This window comes from Boleophthalmus pectinirostris, unplaced genomic scaffold, assembly GCF_026225935.1.
Source record: "Boleophthalmus pectinirostris isolate CB_2022bp ecotype Guang Dong unplaced genomic scaffold, ASM2622593v1 HiC_scaffold_16, whole genome shotgun sequence".
Classification (NCBI taxonomy): Eukaryota; Metazoa; Chordata; class Actinopteri; order Gobiiformes; family Gobiidae; genus Boleophthalmus; species Boleophthalmus pectinirostris.
Genome location: NW_026571095.1, coordinates 24845438 through 24871711, shown reverse-complemented (window position 1 = coordinate 24871711; position 26274 = coordinate 24845438). Strand labels below are relative to the sequence as shown.

General features: G+C 36.9%; 1 protein-coding gene across 2 annotated transcripts in view; it reads right to left on the bottom strand.

The window, feature by feature from the left end:
* The window catches only part of LOC110164124 (guanine nucleotide exchange factor VAV3-like), an 88199-nt gene extending 62766 nt beyond the window's left edge, over positions 1-25433 (bottom strand). For both annotated transcript variants that reach the window (XM_055152088.1, XM_055152089.1), the window contains exons 1-10: positions 25112-25433; positions 17534-17650; positions 11872-11930; positions 10080-10145; positions 9081-9198; positions 8074-8160; positions 7402-7470; positions 7210-7313; positions 6205-6304; positions 5558-5653 (exon numbers count right to left, since the gene is read on the bottom strand). In XM_055152088.1, the coding sequence (XP_055008063.1) occupies positions 5558-5653; positions 6205-6304; positions 7210-7313; positions 7402-7470; positions 8074-8160; positions 9081-9198; positions 10080-10145; positions 11872-11930; positions 17534-17650; positions 25112-25315 (1020 nt within the window). In that variant the 5' untranslated portion in view covers positions 25316-25433. The remainder of the gene's footprint in view (positions 1-5557; positions 5654-6204; positions 6305-7209; positions 7314-7401; positions 7471-8073; positions 8161-9080; positions 9199-10079; positions 10146-11871; positions 11931-17533; positions 17651-25111) is intronic.
* Between the last annotated feature and the right edge of the window lie 841 nt (positions 25434-26274).

The following is a 26274-nucleotide window of genomic DNA, read 5'->3' as shown; positions in this document are numbered from 1 at the left end:
AAGTGCCTCTGTTCAGTTTCATTTCTCTCCAGCGACTAGGTCAGGAATCGGAATACACTAGAAACCCAGAAGTTGGCACCGGCCAATCAGTGAAGAGCTGTGAAGCCATGACGTCAAATTCAAGCGCCTGTCTGGGTCCCTTTCGTGGTACAGCACAACAGTAAATAAAATGGTCGAGATGGATGTTGATGAAGCTGTACATTCTGTGTTGGCACTGATTCCCGAGATCAAAGATTTAAAGCTGGAACAAAGAGAATGTTTTCTAAATTTTATCAAGGGGAATGACGTTATTACCCTTCCTCCTACAGGATTTGGCACATTACATACGTCACGACCAAATAGCAGTGATTGGTTAAATAAAACAAGTACCTGCCTACCATCGAGCGAACGAATCCTAATCAGACAGTTCCAAGGAAGTGAAACCAGCTGATGAATCAGGTTAAGAAGCAAAGCCATACAGAGTCAAATCTAGTAGCTTTTGAATGACAAAACATGACTAATAATTGAAAATGACTCAATACTTTTTTTCAGCAGGTTAATTTATAATTTATAATTAATATATGACAGTACTCAAAGCCACACTATGTAACTTTCTGGTTGGGGGTCCAACCAACTCTTTTATAATTCCCTTTTCAGATGCAGCAAGAACATTTTTTGAAACATACATGTCATTCTTCCTAACTACATCTGATATATTTCCCAGATGCATCACCAGACAAGTGTTTGGAATTCAATAACCCAGAATACTAGTTAGGGTTGTGTTTAATTGTTCCCAATATACCATAATTTTCAGGTAACTCCAAAACACATGTGTGATCAGCATCCATTTCTCCACACAACCTCCAGCACTCCTGCGGGGTGGAGGTCTGCCAACTCTTGATTTTAGGTGTAATGGAAAAAGATGTCAAATTCTTCCAGCAATATTCCTTCCACAACAGTGAATTAGTTGTACTACGGTGTATTTCACACATCTAAAACCATTCTGCATCTGTTACATTAACTGACAACTCTGTTTCCCATTTCCTTTTTAGGTATAGAGTTGTTTCTTCTCTACATTCCCCCAGAGAGTTGTAGAAAGCTGAAATGCCTTTTATATTTTTTTTGTTCGTATGAATAATTCAACTACCCCAATTACACCTAGTGTGTCCTCACATAAATCAGGTCTACTTTGTTTTGTGTAGTAATCTCTCACTTGCAAATATCTAAAAAAAAGTCTTTATCTTCCAAATCAAATTTCTCCTTTAGTTGTTGAAAACTCATTAGCAGTACAGACTGCATTTATCCCTTTTAATTCCCATTGTTTGAATCATCGATCAAGTTGCCTGGTAAACATTTTTGATCATACCTAAACCATTTTTATTAGTACTATTTTTCACATAAACACCCCTGTGGTTGAATAAAGATGGATGCTAAATAAATAAATGCATACTGAGGAACATTCCATAGAAAGCAACAACCTCGTCATGGAAACAAGCACCAGAAAAGTTACATAGTGCCCCTTTAAACAGTAAAACATTGAACAAATAGGAGCTCAACTTCTAGCAAATTTAATCTTTCTCTTTCATGACACAGCAACAAGATGATCTCGCTGTAGGAGATTTTTGAAATGCAAAACTTTTGTTACGGGGCAACCTCTCAACCCCCCCGAGTCACTGCCGCTCAGACGATCCAAAAAAACTTTAAACAAAACTAAAAGAAAGTATTTGCTTTTGAGAAATGGAAAATGGATGGCGCGCACGTCTATTGGATTAATCAAGTTTGCAGACGCTATTGTTTGAAGTGTAACGTGCACACAGGCGCCAATCTGTTGATGAAATCTGTCCAGTCTCCAGAGGTCTGCGTGGTTTTAATTATGAAGCGCACGGTAGAAGAGAGGTAGAAAGAACGAGGGAAGGAGGGAGAGAAGAGAAGAGAGGGGTTTGAGGGTAAAGAGGGAGGGAAGGAGAGGAAGACAAAGAGAGGGAAGAGGGGAGGGAGAGGAGGAAGTAGAGGGAGAAGGGAAGGAGAAGAGGATAGAGAGGGAGAGTGAGAATGGAAGAGATGGAGAAAAAGAGGAAGGGAGAGAGGGGAGAGAGCGACAGAAAGAGATATAAGGAAAGATGGAGAAAGGGAGAGAGGGTAGAGGAGGGGTGGAGGAGGCGAGGGAAAGTGAAGAGGAGGAAGACAGAGAGGGAGAAAGAGGGAGAAGGAGTGAGAGGAAGTTGGAGAAGAGAGAGGGAAGGATAGAGTGAGAGACAGAGAAGGAGAGGTAGAGACGGGGGGACGGAAGAGAGGAGCAGACAAACATTTTCATTGAACCATTATACTCATCATGCAAGAGAGGGGGATAGTGGAGGGAGGAAGAGAGAAGAAAGAGAGATGGAGCAGAGAGAGAAGGTGATGGAGATAGAGAGAAGAGAGAGGGAAGAGTGAGAGGGTGAAAGAGAGAATGAGAGGGAGGAGGTAAAAGAGAGACGGAGAGTGATGAAAGTGATGAGAGGGAGGGAGTGAAAGAGGAAGGGACGGAGTGAGGAGGAGTGAGAGGGTTACACAGAGACAGAGAGGAGAGAGAGTGAGCAAAAGAGAGGGCTAGAGAAGAGGAAGAAGGAAAGAGAGAGGGAGGTAGCAGACAAACATTTCCATTTTATGATTATACTCATCATGCAAGAGAGGGGGATAGTTGAGGGAGGGTGAGAGAAGAAAGAGAGAAAGGAAAGAGAGAGAAGGTGAAGGAGATAGAGAGAGGAGAGAGGGTGGGGTGAGAGGGAGGAATGAAAGGAGGGGAGAGAGAGAGGAGGAGGTAAAAGAGAGAGAGTGATAAAAGTGAGGGGGGGAGTGAAAGAGGAAGGGATGAAGCGAGGAGGAGTGAGAGGGTTACACAGGGAGAGGAGAGAGTGAGTGAGCAGAAGAGAGGGATAGAGAAGAGGAAGAAAGAAAGAGAGAAGGAGGTAGCGGACAAACATTTCCATTTTACGATTATATTCATTGTGCAAGTGACAGTGGAGGGAGGGTGAGAGAAGAAAGAGGGAGAGGAGGAGAGAGAGAGAAGGTCATGGAACAGAGAGAGAAAGAGTGAGAGGGAGGAGGTGAAAGAGGGAGAGACAGAGAGAGAGAGACAGAGAGGGAGGAAGTGAAAGAGGGAGAGACAGAGAGAAAGAGAGACAGAGAGGGAGGAGGTGAATGAGGGAGAGACAGAGTGAGAGGAAGGGATGAAGGGAGGAGGTGAAAGAGGGAGAGACAGAGCGAGAGAGAGAGAGAGAGGGAGTGAGAGGGAGTGAGAGGGAGTGAGGAGGGAGGAGGTGAAATAGGGAGAGACAGAGGAGGAAGAGGGAGAGAGTGAAAAAAGCGGGATGACGCGAGGAGGAGTGAGAGGGTTACACAGAGACAGAGAGGAAAGAGACTGAGCAAAAGAGAGGGATAAAGGAGAGGAAGAAGGAAAGAGAGAGATAGCGAGAAAAAAAAAACATTTCCATTTACCATTATACTCATCATGCAAGAGACGGGGACAGTGGAGGGTGGGTGAGAGAAGAAAGAGAGCAGGGGAGAGAGAGAAGGTGATGGAGACTGAGAGAGAGAAAAGAGAAGAAGAGAGGAAAGAAAGAGACAGCAAACATTCTTTCTCATTCCACTCATCATGCACCTGTCTGTTCAGTGTTTAAACATATGGACATGTTACTGGAGCAGCATGGACATATTTACCCCACTTGGATTAAAAGGATTAAAATCACATTAGACAGAGCTAGAGGAGTACGTCTTTTATATCAATACATTTCTAACAGCTTCTAACTTCAAGATTATTAGAAAATCAACATATTGTAGGGTGTCACAAGTATTGAAAATCAGATCCTAATGAATACTATAACTAGTATCGAAACTGGATACTCATTTTTAGCAGGTATTGATACTGAAAAAGTCAGATTCACAAGACAGAAATGAGCCTTTTCTGAATAGTTTTAGAATGATCTTGAGCTGTATCAGAACAAGAATAAAAGCACATAGATGAGTATACGCCCATGGACCACTATAGCGCCAACCTGAACAAATGAGAGAGTAAACAGATATAAGACCACATGGTAATATAAAGGAAAGTACTACAATTTAATATTGACAATCAACTGTCATTGTGGTGTCTGCATTGAGTATCCAGTCTACTCCTTAGTATGAAAATCATGTCATCATCAGACATTTTGTACTGTGATACTATTCAGTGATAAAATTATTTAAAATATAAAACTACTAAACTGTTGATGAAAGAAAGTAAAACATGTCTATTCTGTATTGCATAGTGTTAACTCAATTTGATGAAAGCAGTAAATGAAAAATGCTTATGTGAGGTTGGCTGATATAACCAATTCTGAATGGTAAATAATGTCATAAAGTCTAGCTGCATGAGCTGCTGACAATACGTGGAGAACAGCGCCCTCATGTGGCCAACTATGCACATCAACATGAACCATTTTGAACTGTGGACTTGAATTGCATGAAAAGTCTGGCTTATTTTAATAAAACATTAAGCTCAGTTTGTCCCTGATATTCAAGGCGAGACACTGCAGGTGAAGAGGAAGAATCTTAAATTTAGAGGGTAACCTTCTTTCTTAAATTCTAAATATTATTATGTGCATGTGGAAATATGGAAATACTAAACACACACAACCCTTTGGCACTCACTACCAATGATGTCAAAATGAAGTAGCATCAGTCACCAAAATGTAGTTATTTTAAAGCCAATGATAGGATATGCAACTGACAAATCACTAATAGAATCCAAATAAAAACATTAGCAATATGTAGGATTAGTACTATGAGTATACTGTACGCACATACTGTACAACACCCATATTTTCAACACACATGAATGTAGATTATCTTAAACACTGATCAAAGCCTGACCCTACCAGATGGACAGTGATGCATTTTAGTGTTAAATCAATAATATACTAGTATTATTTTATTTATACTTAGTTGAACAGTTAATCAGCAAATAATCAATACTTACAAAAACAGAAATGCAATACAGAGTTCCCCATTTGAAAAGAAATGCATACTCCTTTAACTCAGTTTGGTCTTGGCATAAGTTTTTGTTTTAATTCTGCCTAACTTACTGTGTCAAAATGTATATTAAAATATTGATGTGACGACAGTATGTTCACAATACAGCATATCATGCAGCCCTTATAAAATGTATTAGACTACACATTGTATTTACGTTTTCTATTCTGTTCTATGTGAGGCTGCATGATAGTTTGGTGGCCATATTATTATTTTTATCTAGACCATATCACCTCTGATTTGAATCAATCAGACTTGGAACTAGATATAAAAAAAAATTAAAAAACTTCAATATGTTTTGTCAAAATTGTGTTATGGTTATGGCTATTTTATATCAAATTATCCACAAAAAACATTACAACTATACCATAACTCTGGCAAGTCACTTTCATTTACTGAGGTCATTTTGAAAAATATGATATGCAAACTTTTCTTTGCTTTTCTTTTATGAGGGTTGCTCAAGTTTTTTTGTGTGTTCAGATGTGTGCTCAATCTGCTAAATGTTTATTTATGTATTCATTTATTTTACCTGCAGAAGAAGATGGTATTTTAAAACTCTTTGCATCGGCACCACCAATAAATCTCTCAATGTGAACTTCCCATTGTTGGCCCTTTTGGCACATTCCTGGATAAAAAAGACAGTTTAATTAAATGAAAAATTATAGATAACAACCAATAAATGTTGTAATTTCCACAATAACATATTAACTAAAACTTCAAATTATAGATAGACAGATGCAACTAAAGCAATAGTGGTTATTAAAGGCTATTAAATTATATTACGCATTGTTTCTTTATCTAAAATATACCCGGAGTTGCATTTTGTTTCATTTTTCACATGTTTAACACAAACCCTGCATATTTAGATTGATTTCTTCTCTCAGATTTTTCAGTTTGAGAGAGGAACTCCTAAATATGTTCACTGTATTTTAAACTCCATTCACATTCACTAGAATCATTTTGATCATTTCAGCCTTGGAATTTCCAGTCTCGACTAAACAAAAGGTAAAAGGGTGCTGTGAACTTCGTGGAGATGTATTAATAACATGGACACTGAGTTTATAGTGCTCTTAAAAAACATAAGTTAGCTAAAAACCTTTAATTAAGTAGCAGAGTGTTCACTATAGTTCAGGCCTAGATTTGAGTGTATCATAACCTGCGTTTTGTTTATCTAACCTCCAGTTTCAAGCGGATGTCTTCTTTCTCTTTGCAGATCAGGTCCAACGCAGCAATCGCGATCTCCACTCGACTGCAGTAGATCCCGTATATGAGCAGCCTTTACATCAGAGAGACGCAGAGATCAAGCAGGTGGCCAAAAAGCATTGCTGATATTTTTGGGCTGATATGTAGGATCAATTTGATAATTTCCCCCACAATATATGATTTGAAATTACTACAGACTTAATTCCTGTCATTACTTTGTACTTCTCTGAATAGTAAAAGTATCATAAAGAAACACACATATTCACAACCCTGTTTTAGTACTAATCTAAAAAGGGGTTGGTAGTATTTAGTTACATTTACTTGAGTAACTTTAAAAAAAAAAAACTTTTCAGAGTAAATTTCTATCAGAATGCTACTTGAGTAATATATTTGAGAGTCTTACAGTACTCTTACTTGAGTAAATGTTTTGGCAGACTTTTCCAGCTGTGAGTAAGTGTACAAGTGACAAAAACTTTATGTTACCAATATGAAATTATTTGAACATGTGTGTTTCTTGCACGGCTCCTTCATATATATATATATATATATATATATATATATATATATATATATATATATATATATATATATATATATATATATATATATATATATATTATATATTTTTTTTTTTTTTTTTTTTTTTTAGAAATTACAGATCAGACGTCCTGAGTACATTCACTTTTACTTGAGTGACTTCTTGGACCACTACTTTGTACTTCCACTTGAGTAAAATTACTTTGAAGTGACATTACTCTAACTTGAGTACAATTTTTGGCTCCTCTATCCACCTCTGAACCTATATGGTAGCAAACAAATACTATAATATTGGGTTGTACAGTTTTCAACATTCACAATAAGCAGTTAACTCTGTGTATGATTCTGACTGTAATTATTTTATTAACAGTCACCTCACAAGTAATATGTTAACACAGATGCTTAATGAAATCAAACCAATAAAAAAGTTCATACTGATACCTTTCTTTGTAGCTGATGAAAATCTCATAGAGATTTAAGGCATTTTTGAAGAGTATTGAATCTTGAACTTCAACCACCAGGCTCTTGTGTAGTCTAACCAGGTCCTGCATAAAACGTAGAATAGACACAAGTGAGTGTTTGCAGTCAGTTCTAACAAATGTTTGTGGATTTAAAAAGGTAGTTTAAACTTACAGGAATGTTCAGGAAAATTTTGTCCATCTCATTTGGAGTAAAGAATCTTCTCAGAGGATTCAGGAAATACTGTAAAGATCAGAAATTTGTTACGTAAACCAAATATTTACCATTTAAAAATCTGTTGAAACATTATAACAGTATAAACCTCACATTTTAGTTAGCACCTAGCTTGTTAGACTTAATTGTGTCTTTAAAGGTCATATATTATGCAAAAGTGACTCTTAGGAGCTTTTAGCAAATTATAATGCTATTACCTCATCAAAAACATCCCTGGAGTTGTGTCATTCATACATGTTTGAGTAATCCTTTATTAGTTTGTCTACATCTCCAAAGCTCAAAATACTCTGTTCCACCTTGTGATGTCATGCAGTGGTAGTGAACAGCTACCTTTTACCTTTAGTTTAGTAGAAATTGGCAATTCCAGGACTGAAATTATGCAAATGATTTACAAGGTGGATCAGTGTGTTTTCAGTCTGAGAAAAGAACTCAACCTAAATATGCAGGGTTTGTGTGTAAAACATGTGTGAATAAAACAAAACACAACTCCAGGTAAGTTTTTGATGAGAAAAAGAAATGTGAAGTTTATTTCTGGCACATCAGTGGGTTATAAAGTGGGCGAGACTGTGGAGCGACAAAAGGAATATACAGTTATAGTAATACATTTAATACCTTCTCTATAGACTCCAGTGTTTCTGTGTACTTTTCTTCAGTCTGTTTGATCTCAGACAGACAGCAGCTCCGCACATCCACTTCTACCTGCTTCAACAAAACTGTTTACACACTACAGATACATTTACATAGAGACGGTTAAGCCTATATAACATTTTCTCTGACTTTCTGTTCAAATATTCAGATTGCTTTTAAAATTAGCAGCATGATTGCAGATAAATGTCAAAATTGACTATATATAACTTACAATCTATACTGCACATCACTTTCTTTTCCCAAGTTTCCTCAAGTTCTTCTAAAATTTCAATATTCAGTAAAATTGTTGAATAACTGTGTAAAACTGTGTGTAAAATTAAAGACATGTCCTGCTGCCTGTCGATTATTCAAATAAAAGGGGCATAGCAAAAGCTCTCAAAACTATGACGCATTTTTATGTATCTGACTCAAACGGCACTCATAGGACTGCAGCTGCTGAATTTGGGTGGGCAGACTGAACATTTTAGTGTAGGTGGTAGATTTGAATGGGTGGGCAAGAATTTAATTTGTCTTGTACATACATGACCTGGCCCTGACGGAAATTCATGATGCATGCAGAAAAAAGCACTAGGAAACAATTTTATGAAGACAGATTCATCTTGTGAATCATGAGTTGAATCTGTCTTTTTTTTAAAATAACTTCTCCTTTCAGCTTTTCTCACATATAAATCCTTATAATCAAAATAAAATAATGTTGGTCAACGAAGACACCATCAACCGATTAATCAATTTATCGACTAAACAACAAAATAGATAGATACTTTATTGATATTTATGGAAATTCAATATGGCTACAGCCCTAAAGCCTTAAGAATTAAAACTAGGCTAAATTAGGAACCTCTAATGTAATTCTTTGAACATTTCACACATTTTAAGAAACAAAATGTGTAAATCTCATTATTGCCATTTGTCCTTTGCTATTGTGTAAAAATAGTGAAATCCTAGAGACTGTTTGTGATTGACAGCTGTACCAGAGGAGGCTGCAGATCAGTCCTCATGAGATCTTCATAGATTTCTTCTCCTGCGTAGTCTTCCTCAAGGTTATAGACCGCTGAGTACAGGTCATCTTCATCCTCTGGGACATTCTCACTGCAACATAAAACATAAGTAGTAGCAATATTTATTAGTTTATTTTGAACATGTGTCTTCAACATACTACATAACTTTATGATTCTATATTACACAAAATTCACTTTTATGAGTTTTAATCCATGTTAGAAAGTTGTTACCCCATCCAAAACATACCTGTAGTTGTGTTTGCATGTATAGATATTTGAGTAACCCTTTATCATTAGTCTGTCTACACATCCAAAGCTCAAAATGCTCTGTTCCACCTTGTGATGTTATGAAGCGGTAGTTTTCAAGTTAACGGCTACCTCTTAGTTTTTGTTTAGTAGAGATTGGAAATTCCCGGGGTGAAAATATCCAAAAAAGTCTAGTGAAGGTGTATGGTGTTTAAAAACACAGTGGAGCACAATTACTGTATTACTACATGACGTCACAAAGTGTTTTCTGTATGAGAGAAGGACACAGCCTAAATATGCAGGATTATATTATTATTATTATTATTATTATGTCTAAAAGCTCACAAGAATCAGTTTTGTATAATATAGCATCTTTAAAACTGCAGAATACATTTTATTGCCCTCGCTATAGATCTGATCATGCTTTATACTTTAAAGGTTTGTGTGTTAAACATGTGTGGATGAAACAAAACACAACTCCAGGTGTGCTTTTAATGAGGAAACAACATTATAACATAGATCAGAAAATAGTGTAACATGAGCCCTAACCTTGATGAGGGCGGTTTGCATACACTTAACATTTACTACAAAATAACTGTGTTTTTGTCGTCAGTGTCTTTTGCCAAAACATGTGGCTGTTTAAAGCCCTGGTGAGTGACTCCTGTGCTAAATAATCATTTCCTATTAAGAGTATAATGGCCGCACAGGGAGGAGGCTCACACGTACTCAATCATGTCCTCCAGATTGTTGTAAATGTCCTCATCTTTTAGGCTTTCCTCAGTGGGAAAAGGTCTGCAATTAGAGAGAAAAACAGAATGACAAAAGTGGCAAGGCAAGGCAAGTTTATTTGTATAGCACAATTCATACACAAAATAATTCAAAGTGCTTTAAAGAATAAGAAAAACATTAAAATCACAATAAAAACAAATCAAAACATAAATAATCATCATAAAATTAAAGACTAAGTTAAAAAGTTAAAAAGAGAGAGGGACATTAATTACATAAATTAGAGAGAAGAGTGAGGAGTGAAAACCTTTCAGTCGTATGCACAGCTAAACAAAACCGTTTTGAGCCTGGATTTAAACACCGTCAAAGTAAAGGCCTGTCTCACATGTTCAGACTGTTCCAGGTTTTAGCTGCGTGAACCTGAAACACTGACTCCTCGTGTTTAGTCCTGACTCTGGGCACCAGCAGGAGGCCGGTCCCTGAGCTCCTCAGAGTGCGAGATGGTTCATATGACACTAACATGTCACAGATGTACTTTGGTGCTCGGCCATGAAGAGACTTGTACACAAGCAGAGCTGCTTCAAAGTCTATTCTCTGAGCCACAGGAAGTCAATGCAGAGACCTGAGCACAGGACTTATGTGCTTGTACTTCCTATTTCAAGTCAGGACCCGAGCTGCAGCGTTCTGCATGTACTGCAGCTCACTCAGCTCGTTTGGAGAGACCAGTGAGCAGAACATTACAGTAGTCTAACCTACTGGAGACAAACGCATGGATAAGTCTCTCCAAGTCTGTTTTAGACAGTAAACCTTTGATTTTTGCTGTTTTTGAGATGGTAAAAGGCTGCAGATGTTATTGATTTGATGTGTCTGAGTCCATTATTCAAAACTGCAAACGTAACGTGATAAAGCACTAAACGATGCATCAAAATGGATAATATGATTGTAATATCAGAGTACGACAACATGTAATGTGTGATGTACGACAGTAAAACAAGATACAACATGTAACTTTTCAGGTGTGCCCACTAGGGGTGTGCAAAAATATCAAAATATCGATATATCGTATTGTTTATCAATATATCGAAAAGAGTATTTTTTGGTATATTTAAATTATTTTGTTAGTGGTACAGTTTTGTTGATTGTTGGAAGAAGGAAACTTTTTTGTGACACATTTCACATCTTCACTGTTTTGATGAATTAAATGTGTGTGTCTCATATTAACTTTACATAATAAGTGGTTTAACAAAGATTTTTAGAATCATAGCCATGATTTAGGCTTTATTTTTTACTGAACCGTATTCAATCGATTTGAAATACATCGTATCAAATCGTATCGAATAGAAAGCTCACTCTATTGAGATATGTATCGTATCGCGGTATGTATCATGTTGTCAATTTATTAATGATACCCAGCCCTAGTGTCCACTGTTCAGTGAGCCTGAAATGTTCTACAGTATGGCATTAAACTGATCTATCTTCATGGAAACTTACAGAATACCAAGATCAAGTTACAAATCAGATCTGTGGAGAGGTTCACAGTAAGAATGCATGTTTTTAGTGTATTTTTTGTGTAAGACACTTCACCCACATTGCCTAGCATGAAAGTGTCATCAAAGCAAGGCATTATTATTATTTAAAATAAATAAATAAATAAATAAAAATAGGTAACGAATCTCCTGCCAGAACAGATGCATTGTAAAATTTGAATTTTTTGAAATAAGTTCTTTTCTCAATACAGAACATGACAAAATGTAACTTATAAGTAATCGTTGTATGGTAAAAGAGGACTTACTTGAATCCTTTATGTTGTGCAATGGCAGTGTAGGACAGTTTTGAAAGAGTGTCCATAACCTGGAGAAACAGAAAATATATGAGATTCAGATTTGAGCACAATCGTCAACACAAGAAATAACACAAAAAATCACTCAAATTAATTATGGTGCAAATTAATTAAAGGTGCAATATGTAACTTTTCAGGTGGAGGGTCTGTCACCTATTTGTCTCCATGGGTGTGTCATTGTTTGCCCAAATGTTTCACAGTATGACATTAAACCTATCAATGCGCTTCACACACTCACTCATACATCATTATACGCAGACCCTGGGGGGAAGGTGGGTTAAGTGTCTTGCCCAAGGAGACAACAACAGCATTTATCTTTGGGAGCTGGAATTTCACCGCCAGCCTGTGCCAACCTTCAGATCAGTGGACAAATGCTCTGCCAGCTTAGCTACTCACCCCAATCAATATCCACAGGTCAGATCTATGGAGAGGTGAACCCACTTGTAGTTTTTCAAGGTATTTTTGAGTAATAAAATATATGTTGAACTGAATAAATAAAAGTAGATAAATACCATACCATACATGCAGTGAGTTATGATATGAAAGTGACTGGGCAGTTTATCTTGCATCTTCATACAAATACACAAATGTTTTTCACCATGAGCTTGTGGTCTCAAAACGTACAGCCACACATATAGCTCCTCACCTCTTCCTGTCTGAAAACATTCTGTGGTTTTGCACAAAAAAACAAAAAAAACAAAAGAAAATGCCTTCTGCTCATATCCTGCGAAGTAAAACCTATGAGATGAATACAGTGAAACACGCTCAGATGTAAAAAAAAAAAAAATTAAATAAAAAATAAGTGAAAAATGAAGAGACATGCTGTAAAGCAGTCATGCCAAACTCTGTACCGGGGGCCAAATTTGCCCCATGATATAATTATATTTAGCCCACGAGATTTATGTATTAGCGCTGGCCCGCCAGCTACAGATAGGCTATAGAGACATTATTTATTTAAAAATGTGTTATTATTTTATATTGTGATTGTTTTGGATTCAATATTTAAGCAAAATTATTATTAAACATTTATTTTAAAAAGAAAATAATTATAATTAATATTACATATCTCGAAAGAAGAGAAAAAATGCAGATGTTATTAAAATTTTTCAATAAATATTTAGTTTGGCCCATGACTTAATCCCAGTTCATTTTGACCCTCTGTGAATTTGAGTTTGACACCCCTGCTGTAAATGTTTACAGGAAGATCTTGGGTAGTTGGGTTTCAGTGCTATGAAGTGGCCTGTGACTGAACTGAAAACCACATTGAGGTCCACACAGAGGTGTAAAAAAAAGTAATAAATACATCTTTTTCTACTACCTTGCATCATGCTGATACTATAACAGCAATTTTTGAGAAACTATTAAAATACATCATTATACTTTCATTATAATACTAGTTCACACACACCCTGAACATTTAGCAGAATTCTTCTCTCAAACACTCTGTTCCACCTTGTGATGTCATGTGGTAATACATGAAGTGCTCCACTGTGTTTTTAAACTCCACACACCTTCACTAAAACCATGTGGATGATTTCAGACGTAGAATAGCATATTTCTACTGAACTAAAGGAAGGTAGTGGTTAACTTGAAAACTATCACTACATGACATCAGAATGTTCTATTATTTGATACTACTACTTTGATACTACTACTATTCCCTAATTTGTACAACCATAAACAAACAAAAAAAATGGCACCTTTAAGAAAATGATGATAAGAACTAAGAAAAACAGTGACTGTATTTCTTTTAGAAGGATTAGTATACGGGTCAATCTGAGTGATGATTTTTAAAAGTCTAACACTGTAGAAATTTTGCTTTTAATGTATATTTTCTCTTACATATACAGTAAGTCGTAAGTGAAATTGTAAATGCAAACTTGCTGTTCATGTGCTGCTTTCTTTCTCGGAATTTGGTTATTGTTTAAAAGGGTTTGGCATTATAAGTACTTTATAGTTCAGCCTAAACCTTTTGGTCATGATTCACGAGGTTGTAGTCTGTTTTTTGTTTTGTAGTGCTACAAAATGACCAAATAAACTACTACTACTACTTTAAGTGTTTCATGGAATTTGGGTTGGTCCAGTCTCTTTGGCATGACTCAAGAGGATTAAGAGTTTGGCTCAGATTGGTGATGTTTCTGAAGGAGATTGTGCTTTTCTAACCAGGCCAAACAAGCATGTCTGGAGACCATCCAACTGCACTGAACCTGTAGATTCTCATTTTTAACCTGAAATGTGAAACACCACCATCAGCGGCTCGTGTGGAGACGGAAATTACATACTAAGATTTAGGTTTAGTTGCAGTGTTCATATTTGCAGCCATGGACCCCCAGTTGGGATTATGAGCATCAGATTAAGAGGAATTGCATCTTTAAAGCAAAAAATTGAAGGCTGAGAAATGTGGCCTCACTGAGCAGATAAGAGTGTTCAATCACCCATGTTTTATTTTTCATTTTCCTTACTAAATACATAATTAATTTAAAGGTTCTGATCATGTTCTACAATTTGTTAATATCATAATTACAGATGGAGGGCAGGGGCCTGTTTATCTTCATGGAGATTCATGTTTATGCAAGAAATATCCAAATTTATAAACCACAAATGTTTACTTCATAATTATTAAGAGATTACTTCACAAAAATGCTGTATGAATCTTACTCCTCACTCAGACTGCACCCGGTCCAGCTGTGACTCGTGTGGGAGTGGTTTTGTTGTCTGACACTCACACTCAGGGCTTTGGTGTGCTGTTGTGTCACTGCCTTTGAAGCACAAGACCACGTGTTCACCCCAGAACTTTTAATTTATTAAGGGAAAAGGCTTGCGGTCGGCTCTGGTGTCAGGCAAAAATAGACTCCCAGTAGAGTTAATCCGGTGTGCTGCAGTACCTGGCACACGATACAAAACTGCACATAACAACTTGACAAACCTGATGTGATGTGCGGTTATTGGGAGGATGCATATTGATTGTGTTGTGATAGTGCTCTGAAAGGGAAATTACTTAACACAAGCAAAGGGACGGGAGACTCAAAGTTAAATTTGTTTTGGATTATTGGCATATTTTCAAGTGATTAGTTTAGTTTATTCTACTCTGCAACACTAAAAACTCCAAAGTCTAACCTGTTGTTATAAATTCCACCTGGACAACTGAGATATTATATAGACAAATCTATAATTATTTGTCAAAAAGATCTTCATAGTAAGGCTTTTTGAGAAAAGTGCACATAACCATAACCAATCCATGTATCTAAAAGTCCCATTTCAAACTTCAAACCACGTAAAGGTCAAATAACATACATTTCCTGAAACTTGAAAGCCTAAAAGAGTGGGAAATACCTGGGTCCGATTTGTTGCTTTCAATGATAAAAAACGCAGACCACAGAAAAAAGCAGTTCACAGCCCCACTCGCCTCCTGCTAACACTAACGCTCAGTGAGCAAGGCAATATAAAAGAACCAAGTCTCTTGTAGCGCACCAAATGGAGGAGGTTACAGGTAATGGCATAAACAGTTATGTGTTTATCAACAGGAAAAATGCAATAGTCTTTATAAAACTTTGACATACATAAGGTTTAAAGCTCATCAACTTTAAAAACTGTTCAAACAACATAATAAAACTCTTCCCTGCAACCATTGTACTAAGTTGCTTTATGCTGTATGCTGTTGCACTTTGCTGTAACAGGGACACAAACTTGTTGAGTATTCTGTTACACGTTCATTCATGAGTTATTTGCTTTCAGCATATTATAACGTGGGAATTGTACACAACTCACAGTGACACAGGGGGCATGCTAATTGTAGTAAAACAAGCACTGATCTTTCTGTGAGGCATGTGTGTTAAACAGGAGCTATTATGCAAAGTTGACTTTTTGGAGCTTTCTGCCATGTTATGCCTGAAAAGGTTTTAGATGTCATCCATGCGTGTTTGCACGATCTCTCCTAGGCCCTATTCAAAACAATATACTATAATTTCACAAACCTGATGTGCTGTAGTTTCATTAGCAGAATGCAAACATTGTAAGATGATAGCACTCTGAAGAAAGAGTGACTTAGCATGGAGAGCAAAGAACTCAGATCGTCAAGAATGAAAGTGAAACCTATTAAACATGTTAATACTTTGTTTTTGGAAAATAAAGTATTTTCAAATAATAAAAGGTAACATGGTGGTGTAAATATGTGTTAGTAGTTAACAAAAGGGACGCAAAAATATTCAATATAATATCGAATAATTTGTTAAGGGTGTGACGATTCAATACATGTGTTCCCACGATACACACATGTCCCTCCATGCACGCTGCGTTTATTTTGGTCCAGAAGGGTAACAAGTAATGTCCTCTCTAGATGCACTGAGTTAGTGGCGTCTGCAGGGGTACGCCTGTAGGCACTTTGAGTACACACTGTGTGTACCTTGACATTACTTATGGAGGCACGCGATACTGACACTTAATGACCAAATTGTTCATTTGTTTTTAAGGAGAGCAGGGCAGTAAAACTATTAACTATTATGTTGTTTCTGAGTAAACAGCTCCAAAAAGGCTTTTAGCTGAAATATTCTAACATAGGTGGGTTTTATCTTTAAGTCACTTTTTATTTTACATTGATAGACCCAAGAAAGACAAAAATATGAACTTTTAAATAATCTAGAATCACTTTTGGCTTTACATTGGCAATAATCAGATGCGCTTGTAAATGCACACGCGATGCGACTCGCAAATATTTCTCAGACTTTATCTCATAAGTTTTAAGCAAAAAACTGTCTGTTGTGGCATTTCTCTGCACTATAACATAGTTTGAGTGTTAAGGAAGATGATATGTGAGCGTTGTGTGTGTCTGTAAGAACATAGACTGGAGTGTGGGAAGAGATACTGTCTGTCTCTGCTGCTGGAGACGAGGATGCAGCAAGGACACAGGCATGTGAACGTAGTTAGAGGAGTGTCACACTCAGGAGGAAAAGAAAAGAAAGAAGAACTGTTCTCCTTAAAAAGCACATTTCTTATTTTCACTGAATAAATATTCTGATCTGAAAATCACTGAATTAATTAGACAAAGAGTTCACATATAGAATACTTTTTTCTGTGACTCATAACATAACGAAATTGAATCGATATCGTGACCCATGTATCAAGTCATTTAACCATCAGTTCTGGCCTTCTTAACTCGACTGAATGCTACAGAGTATAGTTATGACTTGTGTTGTGTACACTGGTGGAAAGTAATTAAGTACAAAGGTAAAAGTACTGTACTTGTAAAATGTATTATTTATTTTAAGTATCTACATTTCCATTTTCCAGTGGATATTTTTTTATTTTTATTTCATAACATTTGATATTGTTATCAGCACTTCACATTCGAATATTTTTTCAATGAACAGAAAAGCAGAAAGCATTTTGTGTTGGTTTGACATCTGTTGATTTGGCCCAGAGACTGCTTTTAACTGTCATTCATGGTGACATCCTGCCTAAAGGCTTTAAGTTGAGAAATATGAAAATGAAGAAATCGATTTGAATCATTTATATTGACGAAAAATAAAACAATTCTTTATCGAAATTACAACATTTGACCCTTTAACAGTATTTAAGAAGAGGTTGTGTCGGTATTTATTCATGAATGTGTGCTTACCTTTCCAAAGTCTCGAACATCGAAAAGGTCAAATGCATCAAACAGGTCACATTTCTTCATCCCAAAGATTTCACAGCAGCAGGTCAAGAAGGTGCGGATGTTCTTCTGGCACAGGAACTGCAGAAAACACATTACAACAAGTAATTTGGGGTAAAATGAGAATATCTACAGTACAGTGCATACTTTAGGTTGTAAGCAAAAAAAAAAAATCACATACTAATTAATATTACAACTAATATCGAAACTACATACTCATTTAAGAAGGTTTCAATACTAAAAAATCACATTCACAGAACAAAAATGAACATTTCCTAAATAGGTTTAGAATGATCTTGAGCTGTATCAAAATAATTATATGATCACATAGACTAGTATACGCCCATGGACCACTATGGAAGCAACCTGGACGACTGAGAGATTACACAGATATAAGACCACATGGTAAAGAAAGTATTATTATTTAATGTTTAAAATCACTAAAGAAAGAGTATTTTTATTATAGTGGTATCAGTATATCAGAACTATATTGAACAATATAAAGGAACAAGAATCCAGAAGTACAAATTTCTTAACATAAAAGATTAAACTAAAAGAAAAGATTACATTAATGCTAAAATGTTTGGAAATGAGATGGTTTGTAATTCATTTCTTATGATTGTCTAGAACGATGCTGCTGTCTTGGCCTCGACCCTTGAAATGCAGATTAGTCATCTCAGTGGGACTTTCCAAATGAAATAAAGGTTAAACAGCATTCCTCTCTACAACTGGTAATGTTCATTTAATACTAAACAATGAAAATCTTGCACTGACAGAGGTCTATACTGTCACCCCCCTTTACACACACTGATCTGAAAATGCAAAAAAACACCATTTCCATATCCTGTGCCCTTCAGTTCTACTTTCTAATGACACTTGACCTTATACATGCTCTTATGTGAAAAATATACCCCTTTTTAACAGATAAATAGATTTCAATAGACACTTTTTTAAGGTTTATAGTTATGGCTGGGTATCATTAAGAAGCTTCCAATACGACACATACCCCGATACATAGGCCACGATATGACACATATTGCGATACAGTGAGCTTATGTTTCGATACATTATATTTCAAATCAATTTGATATGGTTCAATAAAAAATAATGGCTAAATCATGGCTGAGATACTAAAAGCCTCTGTTAAACACCTTCTTGTGCAAAGTTAATATGAAACATGCAAAACAGTGAATATGTTAAATTTGTTGCATAAAAAAGTTTCCTGCCACTAAACAAGCAACAAAACTGTTAGCCAGGCTGGCACCACCGAGTGTCTCCGCTCAGTTTCATTTCTCTCCAGCAACTAGGTCAGGAATCAGAATACACTAGACGATTACACAGAATACACAACCAAATAGCAGATTAAATGATTAAATGATAAAAAGTACCTGCCTACCGTTGAGCGAACAAATTCAAACACTGCGAGGTCAGACGGTTTCCAGAAAGTGAAACCGACTGATGAATCAAACTACAAAACTGTAGCACTGTAACAAAATAATCTAGTAAAATATACCAAAAAATACTCTTGCTGATATATCAATACAGCAGCCCACTATATCGATACTGTATCATCACATTAAACGATATGATATATTGATATTTTGATATTTTTGCACACCCCTAATTACAGTAGAGGTGGGTGATATGAAAAAAGCTATCACAATTGCTGTTCCCTAAGTACTTATATAATGTCACCTAAAACACTTAAACTCCTTCCACAACCACATTTCAAACAGGGCAGTGTTTTGTGATGTCACCAACTACTGGAAATTGAAATAGACCTAGATGAAGAAAAGAGGTAGAGCGCTTTACTGGGTCATAACAAAGTCAAAAATAGCAGTACAGGTGCTCTACGAGGGTTAAACTTGTAATCTTAATAGAAAGTTACCCTTACTGAAAAATGTTAAAGTAGGCAAGATAATCGGGTTTGTACTTAAAGGTTGTATAGAGGATTTTCCAAGGAACGAGAAATCCAGCGACTGTTTGTCCTTTTTCAAATGTTGCGCATGCGTGAAACCACCCCCCTCCCCTACAGCTCCTACGTAGAAACGCCTCCGCCTTACGCCAGAAACAGGTTTGTTTACAGCCGGTGCGCTGCACATGACTTGTAAACAACTAACTACAGTGTTGGTTAGGCAAGGCGGAGAAGTGAGGAGCGGGGGGAGCGGGTGCGCGGACATTTCGTGCGCGGACGAGAAGTGAGGAGGAGGGAGAAGAGCGGAGCAGGGAGAGGAGAGAGGAGAGGGGAGGGAGCGGTGCGCGGAGATTCCGTGCCCGGAGAAGTGAGGAGCAGGGGGAAGAGCGGAACGGGCAGGGGGGACAGGAGCAGGAAAGGGGTGCAGAGAAGAGTGCGCGGAGATTCAGTGCGAATGAACTAGCTACAACACGCAGCAGCAAGCGGACTCTTTCTTTGCCTTGAAAATTACGTTTTCAGACATAGGATATCGCTTTCGCTTTCGTGTCCTGAAAAACGTTTGTCTCTAGCTCTTGGAAATAAAGTACATTGTCATAATAAGCAGAAGTGACCTGTCCAGGAGTAATTTGGCGACCAATGCGTCAGTCTTTAGACCCTTCGTCTGCTTCAGTCGCGCCATCGCTGGAATGAATCTACAAGAATCACCTTAGTTTGGCTTCGCTGCTTTTCCCCTTGTCTTCTTCTTTCAGCAACCTCAAAAACGGACTTTCTTTTGCGGAAAGTCCGTTTTTCTTGTCGCCATTGCAACAAACTTTGTGCTAACTGCGAGGAAGATATAGGTCAAAAAAAGCCGCTAAGAACTGTTGCGTTGGTGGAGTAAACAGCGTCTGTGCGGCTTGCGTCTGTGGACTGTGTGACAGTCGTACGTAAACCACGTAATGGCAGCGCGCAGGCAAGTCAGTTACGCTAGAAACGTAGGGAGATTGATTGACAGCCTGTCAGCTAACAGATAACGAGGCAGTGTCGTTATCTATTGGCAAATGTTTAGCTGGCCCCACCACGTCCAGAGTTGATGAATTTTTATTCTCTTTTTTTTGGTCATCATAATTACAAGGCTACTGCACCTCTATAATGCTATCATTGACAATTTGAAACAAAAAAAATCCTCCATACAACCTTTAAGGGTAACTTTCTGTTAATCTTGAAATAGACCTAGTTTGCACTAAAATTGCCAGAAAATCACTAGGAAAGAGAGGGTATTTTATTTCTATACTTCTTCTTACTTCTTCATATTTAGATTACCATGTTTCCATTTATTGTTTTGAAAATGCTATATTAATGACAACTGTCTGCTTCTTCTAAAAGTTTATACTTTACTGTGATTGGTTGACATCACAGAGGCCAGACGAGTGGGTAGAGAAAAGTGTCTGTGTTTGAGCCTGTATTAAACATAAACCACAGAATTGCAATTAGAAAATTTCGCTAAAACAGCATATTCTAACAGACCTCAGATCATGATTAAATGTTTATAGTCATATCACCCAGTCCTGTAGTCTATGTTTCACTGATGCACACCACCCACTGTACACCACATGTGCAGTAGAAGCAGATTTTGAAAGATAAAGTGTATTTTATCAGTCACCCATCATAGAGACGCCTGTAATGAACTCACTACAGCCGACAGAAAGCCACTATAAACTAACTACATTCTAGGGTTGTCAAAAGTATCATAAATCATATACTAATCTATTCTAAAACTAGCAATGCAACTAGATAATCATTTGAACAAGTATTAATACTAAGAATTTAGAAAGATTTTGAGCTGTATCAGAACAAGTATAAGAGCACATAGACTAGTATACACCCATGGACCATTAAGGTACCTACAGACGACTGAGAGATTGCACAGATATACACAGTACTACAATTTAATGACATTCGATTGTCTAAATAAATAGTGTTTATATTAGCACTGTGGTATCGTAATCAGTACTAAGTACTGAGTGTATTCTTTGGTATCTAAATTTAATTTGAAAATCTAATAGAAGAATCCTGTGCCTTCTTATGCCAGAGTTGCTTATAGAGGTTTAAACAACAGGATATTTTGTCAACTGCAAATTACATTTTAATTGCAAGTTTGATTATGATTAATCTTGTAGCTGTACCATAGGCTGTTTTGCCCAAACACTGAAATTATTTAACCTGTTGTTTCCTTCACTAAACAAAAATAACTTTAAAGGTGCAATATACAAAATAGTTTTTTTGAGCTTTCTACCTTGGTATACTATGGTTCTGTATTCCATTACGTGCCCCTGTGGTAAAGCCTACGTGGGAAAAACAATCAGGGCTTTGAAAACACGTACTGTAGAATACAGGAGTACAATCAGATGTAAAAACATGAACTATCCTGTGGCGGCTGACTTTGTAGATTTTAATCATCCTATCTTTTCCTTAAAATATACTGGCATTGAACACGCAGAACTGCCCCCTAGAGTTGGGAACCTGGAAATGCTCCTGTCAAAATGACACTTCTGGATTCACCAACTTAAGACTCTTGCTCCTCACGGACTGAATGTAGAGTTTGACCGAAGATGTTTTTTTGTGATATGGTTAAATATTAATAGAATGTTTTTAATCTAAATATCTAAACTTTGGGACGTCCCATTCGCTGGAGGGGGATATGAGCACCTGGGCTGACAACCATTTTGTATACTGTGGTCCAAAGCAAGAAAAATATCTGACAAACGCTTTCTTTGCCAAAACATTATTTAAAAATAAAAGCTTTTGGACATTGGCCATCTGAGTGTGCTATGCATTTTTTCACTTTTATTTTATATTCCATATCATCAAAAACATGCCTAAAGAGGTTTTAGATTTTAAATGTCATCCATGCATGTTTCAGTAATTTAGCAAACTCTCCCAGGCCCTATTTGAACCCTCCTTATGGTTAGCTATAAGATTCTGTCAGCCGACAATCCATCCACACGATAATGCTCCATAATTGCAAAAGCATGAAAGAAAATTGTACACAGCAACTTGACAAACCTGATGCAATGTGCAGTTTCATTAGCGGGACACACTGATTGTCTTGTGATAGTGCTCTGAAGGGGGAGTGAGGACTCAGAGCACCAAAAACAAAAGTCAAACTTATAAAACATGTTCATACATTGTTCTTGAAGATTATAGCCTTTTCAAAACAATAAACGGTAACATGGTGATCTAAATTTGCCACGTAAGTTAGCTGTTAATAACCCACAGATGTAAAATACCCCCTCTTTAAACAGAATCATTACCAATTGTTATCCTCTCTTGAAACACTTGCATACATCTTGAAGAGAGTTGAACGTAAAAATATCCCTTTTGTGCATATTACTCACACCCCAGTGCTTTCCATCTCTCTCAGGTCTGTATAAAAGACTGGGGTCAGCTCACCTCATTCAGACAGGACAGCATAAAGAGAAGCCCACTGACACACTTATGTCTGGACCTGACCTACAGCTGCAGGACACGAGAGGCTTTGTCCCCGGCTCTGCTCCTCTGTTCCCTGTCCCTGTACGAGCAGAGGGGCTGGAGAGGACCCAAAGACAATCCACAAAATACAATTCAATGTTAGCAGCAAAATTTTCTACAAACCATTCCGAAAGATGTAATAAAGACTAGTTTGCAACACAGGAATTGGCAAATGGTATCTAGGTTGGGCATGACTATTTTTACAACAGTCAAGAAGCAATTTGAGAAGAAAAGTTGAAAAATATGTTGAAAATTGCAGGAAGTAGAAAGTTCTTCATAATGACGACACGCTAGGGACAATTCTATACAAAGTTCAGCACAATTTACTAACAATAAACATGTTTTTTCTGATATAATAAACATTAATTCAACAAAACAAAGTAATATTTATTAATAATAAATAAATGTTTTCCGACATTTTAGTTCTCAGATAATAATTTCTTTGGAGGAGTTTTGGCTTACTTACAGCTTGGTTGCTAAGTGACAGTTAAGTTAATGTGATGATTTTTTTACCTTTAAAATCTGTTTTAGTCAAATGAGCAGTTCAACCTGTCATAGGGTCTTTAAAGATAATATTAATTTAAATGGTTGTATCGAAAGCATGTCAAGAAGCTGCAAAAGTGCTCCAAAGCATGCAGTTTTCTATTAATTGGATGTGTGAAGATAATTGACTGGCACATTTTAGCACATTTGTGATGAACTGAAAGGTAAAAGTATTACGAGAATCTAAAAATGAATAAAAAGGCGATTAATTTCAGTTAATATTGCCCACGTTTATCTATTCTTCACACATGATACATTTGAAATACAATAAAATGGCACTATATTCTTTGGCATTTTGTTCATATAGTTGTATAACTTTCTGCAGGTGACATGTCGTTCACAGAAAGCACACAGAAAGTTAAAATCTTTAAAAATTCAGACCATTTTCCAATAATATAGATAGATTGTATGCTATGCTGTTTAATATTATACCCAACTGAATAACATTTCCATGGAAACAAGCAGGTAGAGGCCCTGAAAGACTAAGAGTCAGGTTTGTGGAGATAAGTCTGCTGGCTAAGACACATGTTTGTACATTTTAGGGTGGTTCAGAGCAAATGACCCTACAGGGACAATTTTAGGCATACCTTAACCACAAATAAAGTAAACTAAAAAAAACAATCACAAAATAAAATATGTGACTGATATTAGAAGTGGAAGTTAAGAATTTACAAGCAATGTGTTCATTGGATATTTCTGATGGTCTTACTTTTACTGTGGCATAGAATTAGAGATTTGTATTCTTCCCTTTGGGCTGTTTGGGGCAAATATTAATCAAATCCCTCTTTCTACTGTTTAAATATATCATAAAATGTGAGACAGACCCATGGTTTAAGAGTTATTAGGATTTAAACCCAAACTCAAGCCAGCGACAAGCTGCTGCTCAAATACTCTGACTTCCCAAACTGATGGGTGGATCAAAGCCAGGATTTTATCTGGCCTCTCCTGTGGCCGCACTGAATTATGGGTAAGACGGGCCATTTCTTCACTGGATTTAACAAACTCCATCCGTATTTAATCCAAAAGGCTATAAAATCCATAGTCTATGCGCTTAGACATATAGTTTATGATCTAATTGATGTAGCTGCCTATCAAGGACCTGATACATGTCATCTCTGGAATAAACTTTGTTCAAAATAGACCAATTTACTTTGACCAAAATGTTGTAATAGTCCTGTGCAATATTTTTGTGACTATGCCAAATAGATTAATGTTGTTTGAAATTAGCATTATCTGAAGAACTTTCACGTAAGCTCGGTCATGCTTAGACATACAGTATGTGCCTGAAGCATTTGGTTATTCTTTTGTATGCTTATTTTTCTTCACTCCAGAAATGAAATGGGTTAAAAATAAAATCATATGTCTCCCAGATGGATCACAGAGTCCTCCACATAATTTAGGATTAGGCTATAGCTTGGCCTGCAAATGTTTTAGATAACTCTTTAGATAACAAAAAAGCACATATGTTGGGCTTTCAATTAACGTGAGTAAAAGTTCGCGCGTTTTAAGTGATCGTATCGGAATTGCAAGTTGCATTTACTTCCATGGTTATTTGGTTATTATGCTGTAGATACCTGAGACATTTGCGGGCGCAGGTTGATGTCCTTGAGGTTGATGGAGTTGGGCCGGAGGTTGTTGAGGAGTTGGCAGAGCAGTACCCCGTCCCGGAGCGCCTGAGCCAGGTCAAACACCTGCGCCGTGTCCGCGGTGACCCGGTGGTTCGGCGGCAGTACCTTGCAGCTGATCAGCCACAGCGTGCATTGTCTCCAGTACTCCATAGTTACACCGTAAATACGCACAAACTGACAGGAAAAGTTAATAAAAACACGCTAAAGGCTAAAGGCAAGTGCAGGCATTTTAGCAGCAAACGCGCAGTCCGTGCGTCCAATCCGCACATCGCTCTGATTGTGTCTGAGCTCAGGCGCAGATCAGACTGTGGTGAGCGCCCACCGGCCACTTCCCCTTCCTTATTCAGACCTGACATTGTGTCTTATAAAAGCAGCATAATGTAATTTTTATCAAACATCAGTGGGATAGTGTTATATGTTTTAAAAGGTCTATAATTTAAAGGCAATGTTATTTTTAACTTCTTCACCAACTGTACTGTGGAGCAAGAAGATATAAGTTAAAACATATTAACCTATAAGCAGGGTCCTACTTTTTAAATATATTGCATACATACATACATACATACATACATACATACATACATACATATACAGCAAAGACTTTTTTTTCTTGTGTCAAATGACTTAATAAAGGTCCATGCCAACCTCGTTTTACTGCCACAGTCTGTTGCAAATCATATTAAAACAATCACATCAAAATTATGAAAATAAATTGGCTGCTGTGAGAGATATGACAGCACGAGGACCCAATTGAATCAGAGAGCACGAACTGGAGTATATCAGTATCATCATTATGGCCCTGCACTAAATAAACACAGGAAGGAAACTGCAGGATGCCAGCCACACAGTCAGAGGGATAAACTGCTCTGGAAAGTTGTTGTCACCAGCCCAGGAAAAGTGTCACTGGAATCTGTAAATACCATGTTGGACTTGAAAATGAGTTCTTTATCTTACCTCATCAGAAACATTCCTAGAGTTGTGTTTTGTTTTATTTACACATGTTTGAGTAATCCTTTATTATTATTCTTTCTACATATCCAAAGCTCAAAATGCTCCATTTCACGTCATAATGTCATGAAGCAGTAGTTTTCAAGTTAATTGCTCCTTTT